The sequence below is a fragment of the Zeugodacus cucurbitae genome, chromosome 2 (assembly GCF_028554725.1).
Source record: "Zeugodacus cucurbitae isolate PBARC_wt_2022May chromosome 2, idZeuCucr1.2, whole genome shotgun sequence".
NCBI lineage: Eukaryota > Metazoa > Arthropoda > Insecta > Diptera > Tephritidae > Zeugodacus > Zeugodacus cucurbitae.
Genome location: NC_071667.1, coordinates 75413327 through 75438168, shown reverse-complemented (window position 1 = coordinate 75438168; position 24842 = coordinate 75413327). Strand labels below are relative to the sequence as shown.

Here is a 24842-nt window from a genome sequence, read left to right as displayed (position 1 = left end):
CCGATTAATATTTTAAGAGAGAACTTTCGAAGTTCCTCCACGTCAGTACGAATGTAGAACTTTAAACAGGTTTATCTCAATACTCAATTTTGGACACGATTTCTAGAAAAAATATGAATCGATTTTGTTGAAATTGTGCAAAAATCTTTGGAATAACGTTACCTAGTTAAGGAACCAAGATTTTTTATCATTATTACCAAAATTTTTTTCGAGGCAGTATATGGGGAAAATTTTACCAAAAAATGAGTTTTTGTTTAAAATTCTGTAAAAAAAATTCAAATTTCAATGTTTCTTTTTCTTCTTATATATTTTCTCCTATTATATTTTCTTTTCTCTCTTTTTTCCTTTGTTCATTAACTAGATTTATCCATATACCATCGAAATATTTTTGGCTTATTGATTTCAGATGAACCAGTCATGAAGTATGATGTCCACCGCAATACCTTTTTACGCGTCATTGGAGAAGAGGTGCCAACGGCTGAGTTTGCGGAATTTTTAAATCAAAATTTCACAAAATCCTCTTTAAATATGTATCTTTGATACGCTGAATTGTGTAAATGAAATATATGATTGTGTATATTTCAAAAAAAAAAAAAAAATGTAAAAATACCCTTGTTTTTTAGCATCTGAAACCCACCTAAGCCCTTAATATAATTTTAAAAACAAAGAGTTCGATTGTGATTATTTTGGAATGTCAAGCCATATCATAATACAAAATACTAGCAGACCGCCCCGACTTCGCACGGGCCATTATTTAAGTTATAAGTTTTTTAAATTTAGTTCAGCAAGCTCCTTACTCGACTCTCTGGTACGCGATTGCGATGCGAAGAGAATCACTTGCAAGACGATTTTCAGTTTCAGATTAAGATTCGCCATCACGGAGTCTTTTTGATACCCTCACCGGGGAACTATTTCCAGAAAGTTGAGATTCTAGCAATAAATATATCCTATGTCACTCGGTGTGAAGGTAGCTTTCGAATGGTGAAAGAAATTTAAAAATCGGCACAGTAGTTTTCGAGTTTATTCAATACAAACATACATACAAATCTTTCCTCTTTATAATAGTAGTATAAATAACAAAAAATTATTCAAAACCTTTTTTTAAATCTGGTTCGACTTTTAGCTAACAGAATTTTCTATATTAATTTGCATATATTCTCAAATTATCAATTTCTCTTTACAAAAAAAACTGACTAAATAACCCTGCAGCTAATACTAAATATATTCATAATGAGTAGAAATTTACTTTAACCAAATAATAAAAAGCTATTTCATTTATAAAACTGTCAACTGCAGAGTACCTACCACTGCCTGTTGACCTACTCTCCACAACACAACGCAGACAAATCAACTGCCTTTCTTTACAATTTGTTAAGCCGCGCCTTTGTCTCTGCCTCATTAGAGAGCTGTATTGTGCGCTCACTTTGCTTTCAAATTATTTCGCTCCACTCGTGTGCCAGCCGCTGCCATTGTCCATGTTATCTTTCTTTCATACATTCACCCTTCATCAACAGCATCAACAGCATCATCAGCATCAGCTGGCTGGCTTTCTTCGGTATGCTACTGCTGCGTTGTGCCTGTATGTGCTGTGATTAGCTTAATTTAAAGTTAATTTTAGCTAAAACAAGGTGTTGTTATTGTAGACACAGTAGACGGCAAACAGTGGACAAAGAGTACTAAATGTATATAGACAAGAGCGAAGTCCCTGCAACTGTGCTCACAGCTTGTAGCGAACGCTTGTGCTGCGTCACTGACGCAAAGCACCAACACACCTGAAGTGCCTGCAACACACAGACGATGCTGTGACTCCCTCCCTGTGTACCCGGACTGCTGACCGACCGCCCAAGTGAGATTTCTATCTAAATTGATGCGTTTTTCCATGCTTTTGATGAGTCCAATTAAATTAATTACCGGGCATTAGATAATCCAGTGGATATGAGTCGTGCGGAGTGCTAGACACAGCACAGCACAGCTCTTGTATATGTATACCATATATAAGCGTAGCTATGTGTTAGTTCTAATCAAAAGGTAGCTCAGACGTCTCGCATTACAAAGTTGCCCCTCTGCTGCTGGTTTGTTGCCACACACATTTTTTTTTTTTTTTGTTTTTCTTTCGCTGCATTTGCGTGCTGTGCGTGAGGCGGAAAGGGGTGTGAGCCCATAAATAGTAGAATTGACAGAAATTTTTTTCTCACTTTGCCGTCATACAAACACATACAAACAGCACAGATACGCCTACAGTGGCTACCATGTGCTTGTGCGCCTAGAAGTATGCTTGCTTCTGTATGGAGCGCTGCTCTCGGTGTGTTTGTGCGTTCGTGTAACAAAGTTGCGCCGCAACAACGATAAGCAATTTTGTATTGATGTAGATTGATTAAGTTAATTGAAATTCACACAAAGCCATTCAGCTGCTGAAATACTAGGGTAAACTGGTTAATTGATGCAGCAGCAAAAAAGCGAAAAGCAAGAAAGTAGAGGGAGAGAGAGTAGCACAGGGAAAAAAATGAAAGAACTCTTGAATGTTTGCATCAAAAAGTAATTACCCATTTAATGCCTTGCTCACGCCACTACGCTCAAGCAGCTCAGTTTCAGCGCGCAGTTTTTGTTGAGGTTATGTGCTTTGAGTTCGTGTGAGTTTCATTTTAGTTTTACTGATGTATGGTTGGATGGACAGCTCTGGGCAATGTGCTGAGTGCTGCAGTTTTATAGGTTATAGTTGTAGTTTTTGATTGATTTAAGATTGGATTTTGATTTTTATTGCAAGTATTTAATAATATTATTATTTGTTCAGAAGATTTTATATTTTTGCAGCATAAATGTGATAATTATAATATTTTTTCAGAAATATAGTATTCTTATTCTTTACCTCCAAGAATTGAGAATATCAGGAGTTAAAGATTAGGGGAATGAATCAAAAGCCCGATATTAATATGCTAATAGCCGAGACTCACATGTAGTAAGAATACTATTGTTCGTACGAATACCAGAGGTGTGTCACCAAATACCATGTGAGCAATGTAATATTTTGCTGGTAACATATCAGCATTTCTTTGTGGTATTTCACTGAACACAGCCAAAAATAGGTTAGAAACCTAGGTGAGAGTTTATATACAAAAGCTTTTTAAAATATTTTGTCAAAATGACTAATACGTTAACATAATACGTTTATCATGGTATTTTTACCACATGTGTGCCTCGGGTATTATTAACTTTAAGAACCCGTTTGATACAAGGTTAGGCACCCTGAGTCTGCCGACACACTTTTAGAGTTCATATTTTTGTTTTTACAAATATTTTGTGCAACTGGTTAATGAAATTAATGACTCATATTTTATCAACTGTACCGAGAGATATAAAAGGGGTAAGAGTGAACTGAATCCAGTCCGTAAACTAAACAGTTAGCAACATTCTTTGGTATTCTATACCTCAAGTGTTCATTTTTTTACTAATATTAGCTTACCCATTAATGTAGCATACCATGATCCCTTTCATATTATCTAGTCAGAATATTTGTTATTATGGAAGATTAGCTTTGACAGAAAAATATTTGTTTATTATTTCTTCGAGTTTCTAGAGGCCACCAAGCTTTCTGCAGAGTTGTTGCCTCTAGGAAATTTAAAACAGAAAATTGTGGTTCCGAAAGGATTATGATCTAATTGAAAACAGCGCAGGAATATATCATTTCACAATTCTGATCCAATTTTGAAAAGGGCTCTTTCTATGTATAATTAGAAAATAATAAGTTTATCTCATATACTCAATCTTATGAAAATGTATGGTGAAAGAACTTTGAAGTTCGATGAAGTGGCAGTTATAGGTCAGCACATGGATACCTTGTAAATGGAATGCATTTCAGTGAAAGGATTTAAAACAACTAAATATTGAAACTTAATTTACTAGCAGAGAATTTTAAGCTCTTCTTTTTTAATATTTTGTTTCCAAATTATATTACTTTCAAGAATTAATAACCAAAAAAATTACTTAAGTACATTTGAGGTGGATGAAAATTCGAAAAAAGGATTTTGACTAATTCATTTTCCAATTCTGATGATATTTTACGAAGCAGTTAGTTTACTGCTTATATGTGTATTACGAGAAAATTATAGTAAAATTAGAATTAAATCGTACAACTTCTTCAAGAGAAAAATAAGAATATTAAGAAAAGTATTTTAAATCGATCAACATTACAAAACTACCCTCAACTACTTATATTTATTTGTCTAGGTCCAAACTGAGCCACAAATCGCATTCAAAAAGGACACGAGAACTACTCTACTTTAAATGCTACTTCACTGTATGCCACAAAATCAGTGATGGAATATGTACTACGCCTATATTATGTAGTGAAATGATTAGAAATGCCTTATTGCTCTTCGCTGGTGGAGATCTGCGTTTATTTTCGCTATTAAGATAGTTTTACTGACTTAAATTTTTAAGAGGAAAGCATTTAGAAATTAAAAAAAATCGCTATAGAAGTTCTGAGAAATCGATAGACGAAAGTTTCGTACTAAATAAAAATTAAAAATAAATACCATTATATACATATTTGTATAAGATACAATTAAAATTACGGTTAAATATTTCCAACACAATCTAAAAATTTCTCGTTTTCAACTTTACAACAATATTTTCAATACAATTTTTAATTAGCTCAATTCTCATTCAAACTAACTTTAAACTGCTTGCTTCTACATTCATAAACAAATAAACTTTCAATTACTTACAATACGCAAGCATTTACTATTATTTGCTTAGCACGCGCGCTAAACAGGTACTCCAGGGCGTATAAGTGACTTGAAGTGTGAAATTTTTTATTACACAACTACTCTCTCAATGTAAATACACAGAATAACAACAACTGCGTGCCGCAAGAGCTTAGAAAACGTGTAATAATAAATAAAGAAGAAGCAGCAGTAAGAAATCAGTTATTGCCACTTAATTGCCTGGCCTTGGCCCGCACTCGGCGCGCAACGCTGGCCGACCATAAATTTTCTCACTAAATAATTCTCACATAATTTTTATGCAAATGGCAACTGCTTTTAAGACTTTCGCTCGCCGCATAACTTGTAATTAGCGCTAATACAAACACAAAAGCAAATAACTGTGCTGCCACATCGTTGCAACTCCGCAATTGCAGCGCGAGCTTTTAGTTCGTTTGACCACTGAGCTCCGCTACACCTCTTTGTCGTCTTGTACGGTGCGCAGGTGTGGCGTGCTTAATTTCATTTTTCATGAGCTCCGCGGCTTTTCTGTTTGCACGCAGACGAAAGCAAAGCGCCTAAACAAACAGTGTGTAAGAGAACTTGCAACAAAGATTCTGCCGCTACAATAACAACGGCGACAACAAGCATGCCACATTATTTATTTTCAGCAGTGAAGGAGGACCCTCGTTGTCAATTGTAAGCCACCATTTGGAGCGTTTGCGTGAGTTCTTCGTGAGTTTTGCGTGAATTTGCGTAAATCCGCATTTTCGCGTGGAGTTCATAGCTCAAGCGCTCGCGCGTCGGTGGACAGATAAGCGGCGGCGGCGGCGGAAGCGCTTGGCTTCTTTTAATGTAAAGTTTCGCGCTTAAGTGAATGCTACTAATTACTTATAGTTGAGAGAAGTTTGCTGGCGGCGCGCAGACAGACACTCGGCCCCGCCGTCTGTGCGTGTTTGTCTTCGCGGCGGCTAAGAAGTCTAAAGAAGCGTCAGTAGTTGCAGTTTGCCATAGGTAAGGAGCGGTAAATGCCAGTTAAGTTGGCGGAACTTCTATGTGAAAAACTACGGTTAGCAGAAATTGTTGCAATTAGTGCGAGTTTAAAAGTCCTATGTAATGTTGCAAGCAGTGGTGTAATAAATAAAGTAAGGAAATGTTGAATGCGTTGCTTGTTGGTTAATTATGTGGATTTGTGTCACAAACAGGACATCTTAGATTTATGAATCAAATAAATATAAATAGAATTTGCGCTAAAAAGGTCTGCTTAGAAGCTATGGACTCATGAAGCGTTCCAATTAAGAACTCGAGACACCTAACTCAACGCGAGCGCCATCTAGCGGAGCTTTTATATAAAATTGGTACCTTATACACTTCCATTAATGTCTTCAAAACCATTTAAACTTTATTCTAAATTGATTATTAGAAAATATATTAAAATAGCTTATCCCACCAAATATATTATCCAAATAGATCCACCATCTAATTAAGGCTTAATGGCTTACAAAAAAGTAGTCACCCTCAATTATGCTTACTTCAACACTATATTACATCCACATATTATAATCTCCCCTATTCAACGTAGAAAAAAACCGTTATCTACAAACTACACAATACACTTACCGCATACTTTTGCGCACATCCTGCGGTTCAGGTGGTCGCGGTCGATGCCGACAGACGACCACAATACCCGCGACGATAATTGACGTTACAATGACGGCACCTATCGCCACGACGGCGGCCAGTATGAGTAGCGTCGACTGTTGTTTCTCATGTCCGTGTGCATTGAGGCTGGCGCCCGCACCCGCTGCCACGCCGCTGCCGCTGGCGCTGGCACTGAGGCCGCCACTTGAATGGTGTGTCGTTTCCGCCGGTGTGGGATCCTCGGAGAGTATGGACTCGTCTGCAATGAAATAATATGAAATGAAATTAATAGTGGCAAAAAATATTTTAAAACAAATTGCACACACATAACCTCAAAAAGTGAAAGTGTATAATTTGCAAGCGCAAAAAAGAACCGTTACAATAATGTGGCAATGAGTTCTGTGCTTGCATGTAGTAGAAAGAGCACTTGCCGGTTTGTTGGCGTGCAAAAAATGTAGGGCCACATTAGTGCATACTTGGTTCACAGTTAAATAGTTTACATATATATATATATATAGTATATGTAATCATATATGTATATTGCTCAAGTGTGTATGTGTAATATTGCGCAAAAGTTGAAGGTAGTTGCCATGTACTTCACTTTTTTCCAGCGTCATACGCGTGAGCGTGTTTGCCACACAAGCTGCTGCCTGTATGTATGTGTGTACTCATCGACTCACATCCACTCATATACGCCACTAAAGCATATTTGCTCTATATTTGCTTAAAATTAGTTTACTTTAATCTCATTCCAAGCATACTTCCTTTCACATTCATTTCGATAAGCTGCTAGCAAACTCATGTGGTTCTCAAAATGAACTTCGAAAGTAGGAGGTAATTAATTCGTGGATATATATTTTAAACTTTTTATTACGAAAAAAAATATTAAGAAACTAAATAATAAAAAATTATAAAATATATCGGTCATAAATATGTATATAGTGCCTACAATTGGGCGCTTGTTGTATACGAAACTAATATCTTAGATGGGTCATACCCAAGCTATCGTGCAATCCAATAAATCAGATAAAAAAATTGCTTTTATTGTAATTAGAAGTAAATAGATGCTGTTTATTAATCTCCCTTTTAAAAATTTCACCAGAGTATTAATTAATGAATACAGCAGAATACTCCGAGGCGGTTATTAAAATAAATTGAAATACTCTTCTAAGTCATTCAGCAAAAATTGTATAATTCGCTAATGATCATTCGAGAGACATCAAATTCGGGCGAAGATAACCCTTATTACATCACAAATTTAGGCAATAATAGTCCTTTCGCACAGCCAAATTAATTTAATTATAAGTGAGTAACCAGTACGGCCGCCTACTCGATTAACTATCAGCTATTTCAACCAGCGACATCTACCGTAGAGTTCCATTACCGATTTGTATTCGATTAAAATTTAATGAAAACTTTTCTTTTGTATGGTTAATCGATCTAAATCAGCGCTTTAATCGAACAAATGACGGTTAATTGATCAATTAACTTCTGCGCGAAAAGCTATTAGAATTTTGTCTTCATTAAAGCTTCAAAAATAAAATGTACTGTATGAAAAAAGACAATTCAATGTTAAATGGACTTTTCCTTGATGTTTTAGCATAAGAAATATTAGAATAAGAAATCGTTGATATAAATTGCCAGACACTTGCTTCATAAAAACTAAAATCTCTTAGTCAAGTAAGAAACCTTAAATCGTATAACGAGTTATAGAACATTCAAGATTTAGCTCTAGGTCTATATTTATATTAAAAAAAAATATATTAAAACTTCAAGAACATTTTCAGAAATATAAATATAACTAAAGTATTTTATGAAACATCTAACCATATAGTAAAATTGCTAAAAAATAAGGAAAGCTTAGTATAATGAAAAGAGGTTTTATTTATTTATTTTACTGATTTTTATAAAAAATTTCCAATTTCAAATACCGCTCACATTCTTCTCAAGTATAAGGTATTTTACATAAAATGTTTCATTTCAATTTTCCTGCTCGCGCGCGTTTTACGTTATTCATTGGCAGCAGCAGCAGCATCAGCTTTGTTCCCCTTCGTTCAACAAGCTCTCTCTCATTTCACTATTCTTGCTGATTTTCCACATACTAAACGCTCAAGTTTGTTTGGCTAATAGCTTTTATGTAGCAGCACAAACTGCTTGTCTGTATATATTTCACTTAAAACGTTCCAGGAAAAGACACACATCCAACACACGCTTACAATATGCATATATGAAAATTGAAATTAGTTGCCTGAATGTGTGGGTGTGAAAGCTGTTCGTTGCCAGCATTTACTCACTTAACTGTGCACCGCACATATTTTCAATCTGCATGTGTGTTTGGGTGTGTATGTGTGTGTAAGGGTGTATGCCTGCAAGCGAGGACAAGAAAGTTTATGACTTCACAAATGGTTAGCAAACCGTGCTTCGAACGGACATAACTGCCTCAAAATGGCGTTGTGTGGGTAGGGCTGGATCTGCTGGCGATAATAATTTGCCAAGCCATTTCACAATTCTTTAATTTTAACATATTGCTGCTGTGCTTGTGATATGAAATTAGTGGTTTTTTGAAGATCTGGCACAGGCTGGGTGTGTAAGTGTTTTAGACAATTGGTTTTTGAGAATTTATAAAGTGATAACTGTGATTTATAAATTCATTAGAATAAGTAATATATATTCTTATACTGGTTCGAAAGTGATTTTGAATATTCGGTTGAAGATATTAAATTAAAAAATCTGATAATTTAGCTGGTTTAATAGTTTTATTCAGGGATCACTGGGATTATGAAGCTAATAGTGTAGAGGAATTTTTTTTCGATAAATATCATTGACATCAATTAATTCCTTATTTCTTCTTCGCATGTTCCTCGAAGTTTAGATTTATAATTTTCCTCTAATACCACCACAAGAAATCACCTCTCATCGTACAGTGAAATTACAAGGAAATTTTTAATTTGCTATTATAATACTTCATTTAGGAAATAACTTTGAATAGGGTTGCCAAGTATACACAATTATGAAGCTTTCTCCAATAAAACTATAGAGTAACCAGTAACTGTTCATGAAATTAGATATAATCGGATATTTGAAAAGACATAACAGTTAAATTTTGATAACTATTTACGTGGAAATGGCAACCCTATTTCCTATTTTTTACGAAAAATAAAAATTCAACAAAAAAGCAATAAATATTACAAATTGTTAAACAAAAAATATTAAAAATAGAGTTACCACCTATACAAATATTAAAAACAAAACTTCTAAACTGTTTAGATTTTTTAGTACAATGTATGTTCAAAAAATAACGGGAATTTTCGTTTTCGTTTCGTTTTTTCGAAAAAATATTTATTCATTCGCCTCTAAAATAGTCCCCTTTGGATATTATGAACTTATCTAAGCGTTCTCTTTATTTTTAGCAGTAGGGAAATATCACAAGGAACCATGTCAGGTGCATATAGAGGCTGCTGCAGCGTTAGAGCATAATTTTTGGACAAAAATTTACGAACAAGCAACGAAGTGTTTACTTTAAAGGAACGTAGATCGGCAAGCTGATAAAAACATGTTTAACCTTACCGGCTGCTGCCTGCGAAGGAAACAATGAATGAATGAAAACAATGAGCTGATAATTTTATGGTACTTCAGGGGCATATTTTGTCAATTGGACTCTCCAACCCGACCAAATTTTCTCCAAACCTCGTATTGATATATTTAAATGTAGCCGTGTCATATCCATTATAGCTTGTTTTTGTTGTTTATGTGTGCACCAAAAATTTGAAGCTGAGAGTGTCTACTTCGACTGGACAATTATGATCTCAAATTGTGGATAAGATATATTTATCTTGGTAAATCTACTTTACCGAACCAAAAATGACTATATACAAATTCTGCGGATTTTTCTAATATAGTAATTTTTTAAATAAAAATATGATTATTTTTATCATTTAGAGAGCCATTTCATGTTTTATTCGGAAATTTTTACCATTAACATAAGAATACAATAAAAATCTTACACCTACTCAATAAACCTAATCTAACGCTTATCACCTTTCACTAATTTCCACGCCACACCAAATTGTGATCACAGTCGAGGTTAAAAATGAATGTGAAAGGTTAAAGGTTAAATGAGGCACACATGTGAATAATGGCGCAACGAATTGCCATTTAATTTTATTATTTCGTGCATGTTCAAAATTTTATTTCATCGTTTGTGTGTGCCGGCATCACTGTTTAATATGCCGATATACCGGCAATTGTTTTTATTGAGCCGCTTATGATTTGCTTAATGTGCACCTTTAACCGAGCCGAAGTCCTTCGAAATCACTTAAGCGCCCCTGTGCCGCACCACGCCGCCGGTTGCTGGCGGCTCATTTGCCTTCGATCGCATTTATATTAACGGCGGAGAGTACGTATTCCCGTACATTTATTTGATATTTAAGCGGTACGGCATATTGTTTTATAGCCACGTTAAGCAGCAAAGCCACATAAATTATAGGAAAATAAATTTAAGATGCGATATCAAGCGCCACAAACAACAACAACAGCAACAGCACAGCACAGTTAACAGGAAGGCACGTACGCGAGGTTCGCTTTTGTTTGTTCCTGCTTTGCGTTGGCTGCGGCAGCGGGTATGCGGCGAGGGAAGCGCAGGCAAATGACCATAAAATATTACCAACTGAGTCAACTCTACGCACGGCATTAAGCAAGCGCCCAGAGCGATTTTCGATTCCAACAACGTACATTAATATGCAGGCTCCCATAATATTCCGAAATTCGTGTGTGTATGTGTGTGCGCGTGTGTGCTCCAAATCCGACGCTTGGCATATTGTGCGGGACTCTTAATGTGCATGTGATTAGAACAAGAAGTCATGGGTGCCTCGTGGGTGCCGGCAGCAGCACCCCCAAATGCTTGTATAAATGCAGAAAAATTGCGACTGCCGAAAGTGCTTACACGGCGGCCGAAACAAAACAAAAGACCAAAAAAAAACTAAAAAAAAATAAAAAAAAAACAACTCCTATAGACTTAGTAAATCCCTTACGCTTGGCGCTGCCACTTGCGATACGAAGCACCACCGAGCGACAGACGAAAGGCTGCTGTAGAAATTTTCGTGGGCGTAAATTGCTATTCTACGACGTAAGCGTTTGTGCTGCTGTTGTTGCTTTTGCCCATTATTTGGCTCATAATTGTTGGCTGCTGCTGCACTCTGTCACATACACAAATACAGCCAGCATGCATATGCTTGTTGTTGTTTGTTGTGCGCCAAGCATGACCACATTTGCTTAAGTAACTGTTTATTATGAGTTCGGCTGTGAATGCTTTTTGGCAGTCACTTCCATAACCATCAACATACATACATATATGCATGTATTCCTTCAACTCCTACATTCGCTCCTTGCGCACTCGCTTATGCCCCGCCGCACATTCCCCCGCAACATTTTACGCTTTAACGGCAATAATGCGGCAATTGTTTGCCAGTAATCTGAGTTATTGTCTAGCGCTCGAAGGGTCAGGTCGAACGACGAGTGCGGTGTTTGCAGTGTGGCAACGGGAATTTATGCAGAACGTACGTGTTGCTGGCAGAAAATTAAAGCAAATATTCCGACTCTCACAAACACACACTTGAATACAAATATATTGTATATGTGTGCTAATACCTGCCGATACTTATGCGTATTGCCGTGGAAAGTCATCTTGTGAAAATGTTACTCATACGCCCCGCCGCACTAAGCTCAGGCTGAGCAATAGAGTAATGTGTTACTTTGAAGTGCAGTAATTATATAACAAAAGAACATTTTCTGGTGATATTTGCAACTAACGTACTCATTTAATTACGTCTTTTTCATCTTCTTTCAGCCGAAGTGCTATTCCGGCAATCGGATTACAGCATATGCACTTACAAATACTTAGTGTTTGGTGCATTTGTAAGGCATTTATTTGAATGACAGCGAGTTATGAGTGCTATAAATGAAAGTGGATGTTATTTATATCATGAAACTACTGGAATCTTTAAGAAATATAGTTTCGATGGGTATATGCAATTGATGTGAAGAGAACTCAACTACGACGATGAGCTAGCTAATAATAGTATCAAATAATTAGTTTTAAACTAGAATCGCATATTGGAATCGCAAGTAAGAAATGTTTGGAAATTTTTAATTGAAAATTTCGTACAAAAAAATTACTCAGAATGTCTTATTTCTCCTTTAGGCCTTTCAAACCCTTTATTTAGCTGTATTATCCTGCTTCTACTATAAATTTATTTCTACTCAATGAAATCCAAGTCATAAATTGTATTTAATTACACATGAACACACGTAAACGTCAAACTGTAAGCCCACACAGGTGTACTCAATTGCGTAAAACTTTTTCAGCAGTTATTGCCAAATGTCTCCCTTAACACTCTGTAACTAAAACGAGACAATATTTCATTGATTCATAATTTTCGTAGGAGTGCAGGTCAAGAAATGTGTTACAAATTGCCACTTTGTTTGCTCATAATTGATTTAACATTTGCGCAAAATATTTATGATTCTTGTTTGTGACATACAGTGGCTAACGAAAGTAGGTATGCAACCAAGTGAAATTTTTTTTTGGAGAAATGAAAATATATGGAATATAAAGGCACAACTATTTTCACCATTCGAAACTTATATATAATATAAAAATATATTTTTTTACATTATGACTTTACTTCGAATGTTTTCGGCTAGTAGATGTCTTAATAAGTGTCTCAATGCCAGTAAACTTATCATTATGTTAATGTTGAAGAGTCGATGGGTCAGTAAACGATTACTGAATTTTGTCTACAAAAAAGTGTTTGTGTCATCCTCCTAAATGTAGGCAAGATTTTATTGAACTAAACATCAGACAATTTATAAAAGGTAATGTTGCCTACCATTAGGCTTATATTTATCGGAGTCAGACACCTAAAAAGAATATTTTTTTATGAGAAACGACAATGAAGAAAGGCTTGCAATAAATGAGAAAAAAATTTACTTTGGTAAAATGAAATTTTATTTCGAAGAAACCTGATAAATATAAGTTGATATCAGGGATATTTTTAAAGTTAGTAATGGAATAAGAAACAAATATATTAAAATAAGTTAAAGAGAATAAGTTACACCAAAAACTATATATTTAAAGTGACTTTTTCGGAGCTACTGTCGAGTAAAAATAATAAAATATTAAATAATTTTGTAATATACTCAGAATATGTGAATTTACTATTCAGATATTTTCAATTGGATTAAAATATTTTCAATATTATTAGCAAAATAATCAGAGTCTTATAACCAATTCTTTTACAATTTTGGTGTTTAAAAACGTTATATATATTTATTATTTTTTTCCTCTCAGACATACTGTCAGTAAAGAAATCAATTATTAATCCAATTTCTTCAAAAACTACATATCCATGCGTCTTTTTTGTGAAGCACTGTATACACTAAGCCATAAAATACACATATTATCAGACGTATGTCTAATCAAACTTGCATGAGTAAAACAGAAATAGCAATTTAGCCATTAGTTGCGAGCAAAAAACATTGACACACAGTTGCACAACCACCATCCTTTGTTTTTGTATTTTTCGGCTAAAATGCCGACAATAAACAAACGTTATTTGTGTTATTATTTCACTTTTCTGCTATTTATATGCGCATAATTTGATGGCGAAAAATTAGCGAAACATGGACAAGTTGATTAATATCCCCATCAGCGGAGATGAAATGCGCACAAAAGTGCGGTAAATGCTGATGGACGAGAGATGAATAAGCGCTTTGCGCACAAACACACTTACATAAATACATATATGTAGAAGTGAATGTACATATGTATATAGATGTACATAAGTGTTGGCAATCACCAATGAAAGTCATATAAATTATTAGTTGCTGTTTTGCACTTGCCACCATGGAAACATACATACACTCATATATATAGATATATATAGAAGTAGTTTATTCATTGTCTTGTTGTATTCTTTGGTATGTCTATATGTCTGTATGCTTGTGTAGCTGAAGTGAGTGCTTCACATTCATTTACAACGCAATACTTGTAAGTGGCGGCAAAAGAACTGTGGCGTCGCTGGCGACACAACTCATAAAATCGCCATAAAGCAGCAATCAAAATACGAATAAAAGTTATGGCAAAAAATGTGCAAGAAAATGAAATCATTTTTGTTTTTGCTTATGTAAATATATACGAGTCTTATTATTGTAGTTATGTAAGGAAATGAGCGCCATTTGTTGTTGGGTACAAGCTGAGGTGAGAGGTTAAGTAGTTTTATGTGACAGTTTTCCTTCTTTTTTCGGAAATATGAGAAGAAATATTTTTTTCTCAAAAGAGAAGAACTTGTCAAGCTTGCAGTAATTTTGAGCTGAAGTATATAAATATATACATATGTATGTAAGTATGTATAAGTATTACATAAACAGTCTTCTTTATAGCGTTAGTTTTGTATCTCGAAACTACCTTGCAGCTATAATAACTTTAAATATTTTTTTATTGATTTGTTTATCAGATTTGCTAACTGTGTTGCTGATATTATAATGTTCCTTATATATAAGTACTAGATTGTATATAAAGGTATATGTGTATGTATATTTACATATATGGACATTATTATGCTTGTATTGGCAAAGTCATCAAAGCCATAATTCTAAGTGCTCGAATGAAAACAAGCTTTATTTATACAGATATATATACATACCTTCATATGTATATGATTTTCTTACAAACTCCGCAATACGAATATATGTATTCACTTCTTCTTAGAATACCAACTCTTATTAGATTCATGTAGGCAGATACGCTTTTACATATATATGTACAGCGCTATATATATATATATATAAGTACATATGTATGTTTTCATATCAATTGACTACATCCGCGAATGTTTCCTTTCTGTCAACACTAATACCGGCTTGTCGCATCCCCAGTTTGCTTTGATGATTGTTTTATTTTTTCTGTTTCCGTTTTTTTTTTCTCTACCAATGCTAGGTTTTTTACGACTAATACTCCACTTTTTGTTATTGTAATTTCACTTTCGTAATTGAAGGCGAAAACAAATTCTTAACGCTTCACTGTTCATGCATGCGTGCCAATTTGTGTACGTGTAACTTAAGCTGAAGTTCACCACATACACCCTGTCACACAGGATGTGACCGAAAGTGAATAATTGTATATCTGAGTATATATGGAAAATATATGTAAAGTCTAGCTTGAAGTGTAGACATTAAAATGCACCTTGGAAGCTTGAAAAAAAGACTAGGAGAAACAAGAGATATCCTGAAAAGCGAACCTTATAAATAAACTGTATATATATTGATTTTAAAGACTCTCTAATATTATCGGAAGCTAGAGCAGATTCCCTGAAATTTAAAAGAAGTGAATGAGCGATGCAACTATACCAAAGATTTTACCAAGTAATGTTCTTTATTTACTTTAAAACAGGCTCATTAAAATTTCCATATACGGTAACGCATCAGGAAATGTATATAAGTAAAGTTGAGGTACTTACGAAACGCAACGAAAGCAAGTAAAGCCAGCCAGCATTGGGTCTTGATCTTAAGAGTTAGAGAGAGAGAATATGGAAGCATAACTGATAACTGATAGCCTGAGATAGAGAGAGAGAGAGAGAGAGTGAAAAAGTAAGAATAACTGAGAGCCATTCCGATGAGAGACGGTTATACGTAATTGAAACGGACCCGGATTTCTATCCGGCCAATGACAGTTAAATCGCCAGCATTTCTCTGAATTATTTGGGAAATTATATGTGCCACTACAACAACAACAACAATAAGAATAACTGAGAGAAAATTATATGCTATGAGTCTGGTTGTTCGAAAGATGGAGGATGCCACAAATTCCACGCGCTGCTATAATTAACTAGAAGCCGACTCGAAAATAGATTTTTACTAGAATTATCCGAAGTGCTGGGAAACTCTTATTCAATGTAATGGATTTCAGGATTCTCGAAAAGTATTAATTGTAGATCTTCGACAGTAATCCACTAATACAGAGAAAAAATCTCACTCTCAAAAAACTTATCTATGTCGTAATTCTTCCTATATTATTTCAAATGGTATTTTGATATCTTCATATATGACCAACATATTTCAGTTGTATATATATGTATCTAGAACAACTTTCTATAAATTAAACCTTCTCTTATGTCAAGACTGTATTATCCTGTTCAAAGTACTATGAATGCGACAAGCCTTCAATGTTTGTAAGTCGAAATTCTTTAGAGTCTTCGATATGTGCAAAGACATAACAAAAAATGGTAAAGCTATTATCCTGAGACCAATCTTATGAGCTAATACTCTCATATTAGTCCAAATTAATTTTCTCTTTACACTTTTGAAAGATAGTGAGGTTATCTAGATATCTCCAGAAAGAAATTTTGTATTTTTCAAATAGAGAAAGATTGGCAAAAGTCTGAAAAATCAGCAGAATTGCAACTAAACGGCGCCGACTCAAAAATGTCTTACAAAAATATAAGGCTTTCCTATCACCACACAGCGCGGCAAAGCAATCTATTTGCAGCTAACTACTGTAGAAGTTTTCACATTGGTTGCAGCAATTGGCATATGTATTGTTGTAGTTGTAGTAGAAAATGGCAATTGATGATGTGAGGCTGTGTTTGTGCTGAACTGCCGACGCAACGAAGCGAAGAATGAGCAAATGAAAAGGAGCTTTCGAGACGCAGGCAGCTTATTTGGCACACACAAACACAGAGACACGGTTGCAAGCACACTGAAATATTCGGCTGTGTCGCAAAGTGTGTGAAATCATTTAAGTGGAAGACGTGCAAATTCAAGAAGTTGCCGAGTTGTCAAGGCAAAAGGCGCAATGTGAAAGGGGCGTATGAGAGAAGCCCTAACAGCTGACTGCAAGCGACTTTCACTGCACAGCTACCAACAACAACTAACTGTCGGTGTTTATAAATTCCTGCCGAAAAAAAGGAATGTTCGAAAAATGTTGGAAAAATTTAATGTGACTTACCGTAAGGTCCCAATTGTGCCGCCACTCGTACACGCTCGATTACGACCGGCGGCTCGCTGCGCCCCTTCGCATTAACGGCATACACGAGGAATTGATATTCTCGGCCCGGTTCCAAGCTGTTGAGACGAAATTGCGGTTGCGGCTCCTGCATGCGAAGTACCGGTGCTGACGTCGCCTGAAAGTATGCAAAATATGCGAATTCAAAAACAAAATTCTGCAAATAGCACGAACACACACACACGAACACACACTCAGAAATAACGGCATAGAAAGTAAGCACAGATAAGAAAATGAAAGATGAAGTGTTGCAAAGCCTTCCATTGACCGGACCATCATCATTGTTGGCAGCCAACAATTTGTGAGCTCAAGGCGAAATTATTCGAAAACTTTCCTTTTACAGCGTCCAAAATAAGAGTGTGCTCTCGGCTTCTTCTTTCTTTTCTTCGATTTCACATTTTGCTTTCAAGTTAAAAAATAGAAATGTTTGTTGTAAATTTATGGTTTGGTAGTCGCATTGAGCTTCCAATTGAATAGCCGTTAAGCAAATATGCTAGCGCTCTTTGTGCTTGACACTCTTCAAAAGCAAACTTGCCGCGTTCGCTCTCGCTAAGCCACACATAACATTGCGCGCCAGGAGAAAACTATTTAAAACTTTCCATTTGCAATGGCTATAGAAAACGGCTTTTGGCAAATTCGATTGAAATGCGCAAAAAATCGCTATAAATCTCCTTAATCGTTTTCGATTCAAGCGAACTTCGCTATCAAATATGATGGCTGATGGTGCATTGAAGTTCGCGGGATAGCGGTTTTGGACTTTTCTTCTAGTTGTTGTTACACAAAGCACTCAACTTCTTTAGTCAATGGAAGATAAATGCAGGCGAAGTGCTTTTTCATCTCAAAAATTTCTTTTACAAAGTGCCAAATATACTTGGTTAGATGTTGGACTAAGCTGGGAATTTATTTCCATATTGCGCCTAAATGTAGGCAACAAATACAAATTCTAAAATATTTAAGTTCATCTCTAATTCAGAAAAGTCATCAAATTTAATAATACGTTTACCAAATGGAGGGTTTGTACTAGTCAATAGCAAAAATATTTTGTATGCGAATTTTCTGCTCATTTCTGCATTTAGAAACCTCTAAAATCCACGTTCGTATTCGAACTCTGTAGTCTGTGAGTCTCGTTCACCTAAAAAAACGCGTCTGAACCAGATCATATTTCATTGGGATTACGCCTATAAGCGCACGACTAGCCGATGCCAGTTGACTGATTGTGTGTCTACGGAGCCATGCGATAAACGCCTAGTAATTAGGCTTCCACGTTATGCGGACTTAGGCGGGATTTGCATATCGCTCCACTGCGCATTTTTAATATATTCACAAGCGCTGTCAAACGTCTAGGTGCGTCACCTCTGAGCAAAGCATATAATCTATGAGATAGCAAACTTGTATGAAGAATTCTGCGATTTTCAGCTCTTCTATTTTCATCTACAAACACAATGTCATATCGAGTTGCGTCGCTAAGCTGTCAGTGGAAAGCAGAGCAAATGACACGTTCCGAATGCAGGCGCATGGAGTTGGTAAGTAGATGAACATACGCACATTGTTGGCACAGCAAGCAAAAGCAAGCAGCAATAATCGAACAAGTTGCAAAAGTTTCGCAAACAATTAATCATCCTTGCAAACTCTATTATTTATAAACTTTATGTTCAACGCAGATCTTGGTGATTTCTCTTATTTTTTTGCTTCTTCTTCTTCTTTGCAATTTTTCTTTAGACATTTTGTTGTTGCTTTTTTGCTTCAGCCACTTTCTTGTTATTGATTGTTTTTTTCTTTACTAAATAGGTTAGTTCTTATCGAAAATTTTGTGCTGTTATCTTTTGTTGTATGGTTTAAGATTTGTGTGGATGTTGTTGTTTGTTTGTTTTGTTGTTATTGTTATTTTTGTTACTGTTTGCCCACAAACGCCTAACTGACCACTTGTGCAAAACATAATTACATGTGAGTGAATGTGTACTCTTTACTGCTCCCAGTAGAGAAATCTTCAAGCATTTAAACTCTTTAAGGAAATTACATGAGCTAGAAGACTAGTGAACTCCAATTGGCTGATCTTCTGTGGAAGAATGTATCGGGCATCTCAGAAAACGTTTAGTTATATTTGCTTTGCTGATAATATATAACTCTCTTAATGAATAACAGATATATCATAAGAGCTTTCTAAAAAGCTATCTAAGCTAGTTTAATTTTTCTAGTTTATTATCTAAGGAATATACAACTCACACTTTTCTGGCTAGAAATTCTTTATAACTTCGAAAACAGCCTTAGGTTTCTACTTTTTTTCTTCTGATCTCTTAATAGTGGTTAGGTTCGTTTTGCCACTTTTATACTTCCAAAATCTCTCCTAAAAAAAAGGAAATATAACGGGTGATTTTTTTGAGGTTAGGATTTTCATGCATTAGTATTTGACAGATCACGTGGGATTTCAGACATGGTGTCAAAGAGAAAGATGCTCAGTATGCTTTGACATTTCATCATGAATAGACTTACTAACGAGCAACGCTTGCAAATCATTGAATTTTATTACCAAAATCAGTGTTCGGTTCGAAATGTGTTTCGCGCTTTTTTATCGACAAATTTTGTTCAGCGATGAGGCTCATTTCTGGTTGAATGGCTACGTAAATAAGCAAAATTGCCGCATTTGGGGTGAAGAGCAACCAGAAGCCGTTCAAGAACTGCCCATGCATCCCGAAAAATGCACTGTTTGGTGTGGTTTGTACGCTGGTGGAATCATTGGACCGTATTTTTTCAAAGATGCTGTTGGACGCAACGTTACGGTGAATGGCGATCGCTATCGTTCGATGCTAACAAACTTTTTGTTGCCAAAAATGGAAGAACTGAACTTGGTTGACATGTGGTTTCAACAAGATGGCGCTACATGCCACACAGCTCGCGATTCTATGGCCATTTTGAGGGAAAACTTCGGAGAACAATTCATCTCAAGAAATGGACCCGTAAGTTGGCCACCAAGATCATGCGATTTAACGCCTTTAGACTATTTTTTGTGGGGCTACGTCAAGTCTAAAGTCTACAGAAATAAGCCAGCAACTATTCCAGCTTTGGAAGACAACATTTCCGAAGAAATTCGGGCTATTCCGGCCGAAATGCTCGAAAAAGTTGCCCAAAATTGGACTTTCCGAATGGACCACCTAAGACGCAGCCGCGGTCAACATTTAAATGAAATTATCTTCAAAAAGTAAATGTCATGAACCAATCTAACGTTTCAAATAAAGAACCGATGAGATTTTGCAAATTTTATGCGTTTTTTTTTTTTTAAAAAGTTATCAAGCTCTTAAAAAATCACCCTTTAGTAAGTATATATCTCAATAAGTGGTTTACTCGTACTAGGTCTCCATAATTTTATAACACTCCTTTTGATTATACCAGTGTCTCCTGGTCATTGTCCAATGGGCAGACATGCGGTGAGATAAGGAATCAAGCCAGCGCTAGCTGCAAAGCTGCTTGGGGAAAGGCGAAGAAGAATCATCCAGGTAATTTCTCCTTCAACGCTTAACATTTACCAGACTTAGGCTAAAACACCTACCATCTTCGGCGAATACAGCGAAGTGACTAGAATCGGCATTAGCCGACTGAATTTATAATTGAGTCCAAGCGCTTTGTTGAATCATAAGGATCTTGGGGATCCGTCAAGACTATTTGAGTGTCACAAAGGATATTTGAAGCTGTCTAAGTGAGACTCTCTGTAGTTGCGGAGATCTACACCTTGAACTAACCTAAACTTTTGATTTATACTAGGGAGTGGAATCGAACAACCACTCCGTCAAACATTTCTAAAGGAGAGTTTCAACTCTAGATCCTCCTAAATCAGTAACTAATAATTTATATACTAGGTTCGAAAGTGAAAATAGACCACATCAATCTTGAATTTCTTCGAAAATTTCTTGTGTTCAAAAAATTACGGGAATTTTCTTTTTTGAAAAAAAAAAAATATTTGTCTTCATTGATTTTAACCGCATAATTATAGTTCAGCCATATCCGAGACTTGAAAAGTCTTATATGATTTGACGTTCGGAATTTTGGGTGCTTCTACTGTGGGTGCCTTACATAGTTCTTCAATAATATTCGTGTACTAACCATTAAGGTATTATGAGTCACATATATGAGAATACTAAAAACCTCAGACAATTTCGATATTTATTCGGCTAAAGATATCTAATATTTCTCTATAGGGTTGCCACAATACCACACATCACACATAACAAATATTTACACAATTGTCTGTATGTACCTTTGTGCATATTTATGTAATCAGTATGTTTCCTTAATAAAAGTTCGAAACCTCCTTGGAAGTTCTTAGCCATGGTCTTTATTGTTGATGCTTGTCTAGCCAGCCCATTGAGTGTGCTGCTTCCTTTTACGAGTATTACAGTTACTTTTCTTTGATTTATCTACAGCTTCAGTTGATGCTGCTTCAGCTTCATCTTCTTCTTCTTCTTCTTCTTTGTACCGTACTTATCATTATACACAATTCTGCTGCTGCTTCATCTTCTTCTTAGTCTTCTTCCTCATCTTTGTCTGCCTTTTCTTCGGCGCACTTGTTGTGTTGCAATTTGTGTTTGCCGCTTTTGCACATAGATTTGTTGATTGTTCGAGTGCGTGGCACGAGTGCGACGGATGGCGGACGACAGTCGTGGCTGTGGCAGAAGTGAGAGAAAGAACGGTTGCAGCAGCAGTTCGGTCTCTTTAAATGGTTACGCACAAATTCCCACTCAAGTAAGTGGAAGTAATTTATTGTGTGTCCCTTTTGTAACTGGCAATCATTGAAGCGCTTTCTTTGCTGGCAAAAACACACACACACACACACGCATATATAAATATATATATTTACAAAGATATAGCGTTCTACAGTGTTGTTGTTTGTGTGACTTAAGCTTGTGTGCGTCGCGCATCCTTTACTTAAATAGTTGGACTCGGTACTTTGTTGTTGTTGTTGTGTGTTAGTCGAACGAACCAATTGCCCATCCGTTCTTCATTCAAAGCTTTTGTTTGGCTTATTAAAAAGCTTTATATTGTTTCTGCGCTGTTCGAGTGGAAGCAAAACTATGAAACTAATAATAGTTACGTAATGTTGAGCGGCATGATAACGTTATTGCTATAGCTATTGCCTACTTGTGACTGAGTTGTTGTTGTTGTTGCTGATATTGTTGCTTTTGTTGTTATTATTATTATTGTTGTTGTTGTTTTTAGTAAGGGTCAGAATAGAATGGAATGTGGCACTTTAGGCATTACGGGTTGCTTACTACAGCACGCTTAACTAGCACACACACAGAGATAAATGTATACACAGTTGAACCGTTATATATGGTACATATATATTTTTTGAATGTTGAATGACGGCCAATGAGCATTTCGTAAATCGCATTTGCCTGACCCTGACCCTGACAAATGCCCAAACCATTCAACTGCAAATACTACAACCCTCTCAGCTTGATATACATATACTCTAGATGTGTATGTATATAAGCATCTATGTATGTTTGTGTGTTTATTGCAATATGGCACGCGTGCTGCTGGATAAAGTCAACCGGGTCCGTTTCAGCAATAATTGACCGTATGAGTTACAAAGTTGTTTTTAATTTGAATTGGCAGGCGCATAGTCATAACTGTTGGCAAAACTCACTCATGTGCGCAATTAATACACACAAGTTTAAAAACATATGTACATATATGTAGTTAGTATAATATCAGCAAAATAGCTCATGTGTGAGTGATGAAAGCGTATAATTGAATTAAATTGCATGCTGAAATGCTGATGAGATTATTATTTATATTTATTTCTACTTAGAAATTTAGAAGTTTTTGTTGAAACTTTAAAGGTAGTCGGTTGGGTGGGATGTGGCGTATGAGCAACTAATAAGCGTCATATGAAGTGAGAGTGTTTTTGTTATCTGAATGGTTGTGCATGTGTAGTAAATCTCTTCAGTTCACGCTAAATATATTACTCAACAGAGTAGAATGAAACATATTTTATTTATTTTTGCTTTCATATTTTAGCTATGAAAATATTATAGTTCCTACATATAAAAGAGGTATGCTTTTAGGCTTGTAATTTTGAAAGTAGTGATTTTTAAATGATTTAGTTTGTAAATCAGGAATTTTCGGGTTTTAAAAGTGAAAAAAGAATGATAAATCTCTTACTAAGATAATCAAATTAAGATACTACCAAGTCAACTCAATACCTCAAATACTCAATGACACAGATAAATATTGGAAAGAGTACTTTTTTTACTTTCAAAGGCATCCTTAACAAAACTGAACGTGAATTTAGACTTTTTTGGTCTTATTTGATACACAACTAGTCATAGAACTCTTACGTTTTCATGGCTCATTACACGCGGTTTCATTTTGAAAGACTTTCATTTGGTATAAGGTTGAGAAATTACCGAAAAGATAGTTTATATTAAATATAAATACTTCTACAACCTGCTAAAGATGATCTCATGGCTTCCTTCACTGTCAAATGTATTCTTATGTCATACTTAAGCTTCCCTTAAACAGAGATAACAAAGACAACATCGTCCTTAAAAACGTCAGCCGAGTATTATTATTAGCTATTTGACTTTCACCTATTCATATAGACTATTCAATTCCAAGTTTCAATGAATGCATTGCAATCAATAACACTGCATACAAACTTAAGGCTGCATCCAATAAAGCCACCTCGCAAAGTGCATACACCTCTCCACATCAGCACTGTGAAGCTTGTCTACAAAGCCATTGAGAATGATGATAATTTTCAATATTTGACTTCATTTGCACTCAAACATAGAAGTAGATGTATGAACACTGCATATACTAGTACAAACACACACACATAAGTAAATACAAATAGTCAAATATATAGAAACATATGTATGTACATTACCTGATCATTCATGGTGGAGAGCTCATTGTCGCCCACATTTGCATCGGCGAAACTGCGTCCCGCATCGTTCGCATAAAGTGGATCACCGCCAATTACTTCGAGCAAGAAATATTGCGTGAGACCACCGTCATTGCCAGCCACACAGACCACTTCCAAGACAGTGTCGTTGCGCAGTTCACAAGCTTTCGGGGCTTCTGGTGGATCTGTAAGAAGGGCGAGGAAAGTAATTAATTACAAACACTTCGATAGCATAACTATGTTATCAATGGACATTTATGTATATGTTATGTTAAACATTCTCAAAATTTGTCTACGCAAACAACAACAACGCCAAACTGATTAAATTTGTGGTTCCCACTGTGTTCTGTGTATAGCGGCAACTATATTAATGGTATATGTTTATATGTGGGAGTTGAGGACTCTGTAGGAAGCCTTTTTCATACATATATGATGATCCAAGAAATATGATCCAATGTTTGTAAAAATAAAAAGAGACAGTTAAATAATAAGAAAGGACTTGAGATTTCGGATCCGCAGGGTTGTATTTATAACATAG

The 24842-nt window shown here is 35.6% G+C and overlaps 1 protein-coding gene across 3 annotated transcripts in view; it reads right to left on the bottom strand.

Moving 5' to 3' along the window:
* The window catches only part of LOC105211383 (hemicentin-1), a 454397-nt gene that overhangs the window by 28335 nt on the left and 401220 nt on the right, over positions 1 to 24842 (bottom strand). For all 3 annotated transcript variants that reach the window (XM_054226373.1, XM_029039671.2, XM_054226375.1), the window contains 3 exons: positions 24287 to 24489; positions 17344 to 17518; positions 6321 to 6600 (listed from right to left, as the gene is read on the bottom strand). In XM_054226373.1, the coding sequence (XP_054082348.1) occupies positions 6321 to 6600; positions 17344 to 17518; positions 24287 to 24489 (658 nt within the window). The remainder of the gene's footprint in view (positions 1 to 6320; positions 6601 to 17343; positions 17519 to 24286; positions 24490 to 24842) is intronic.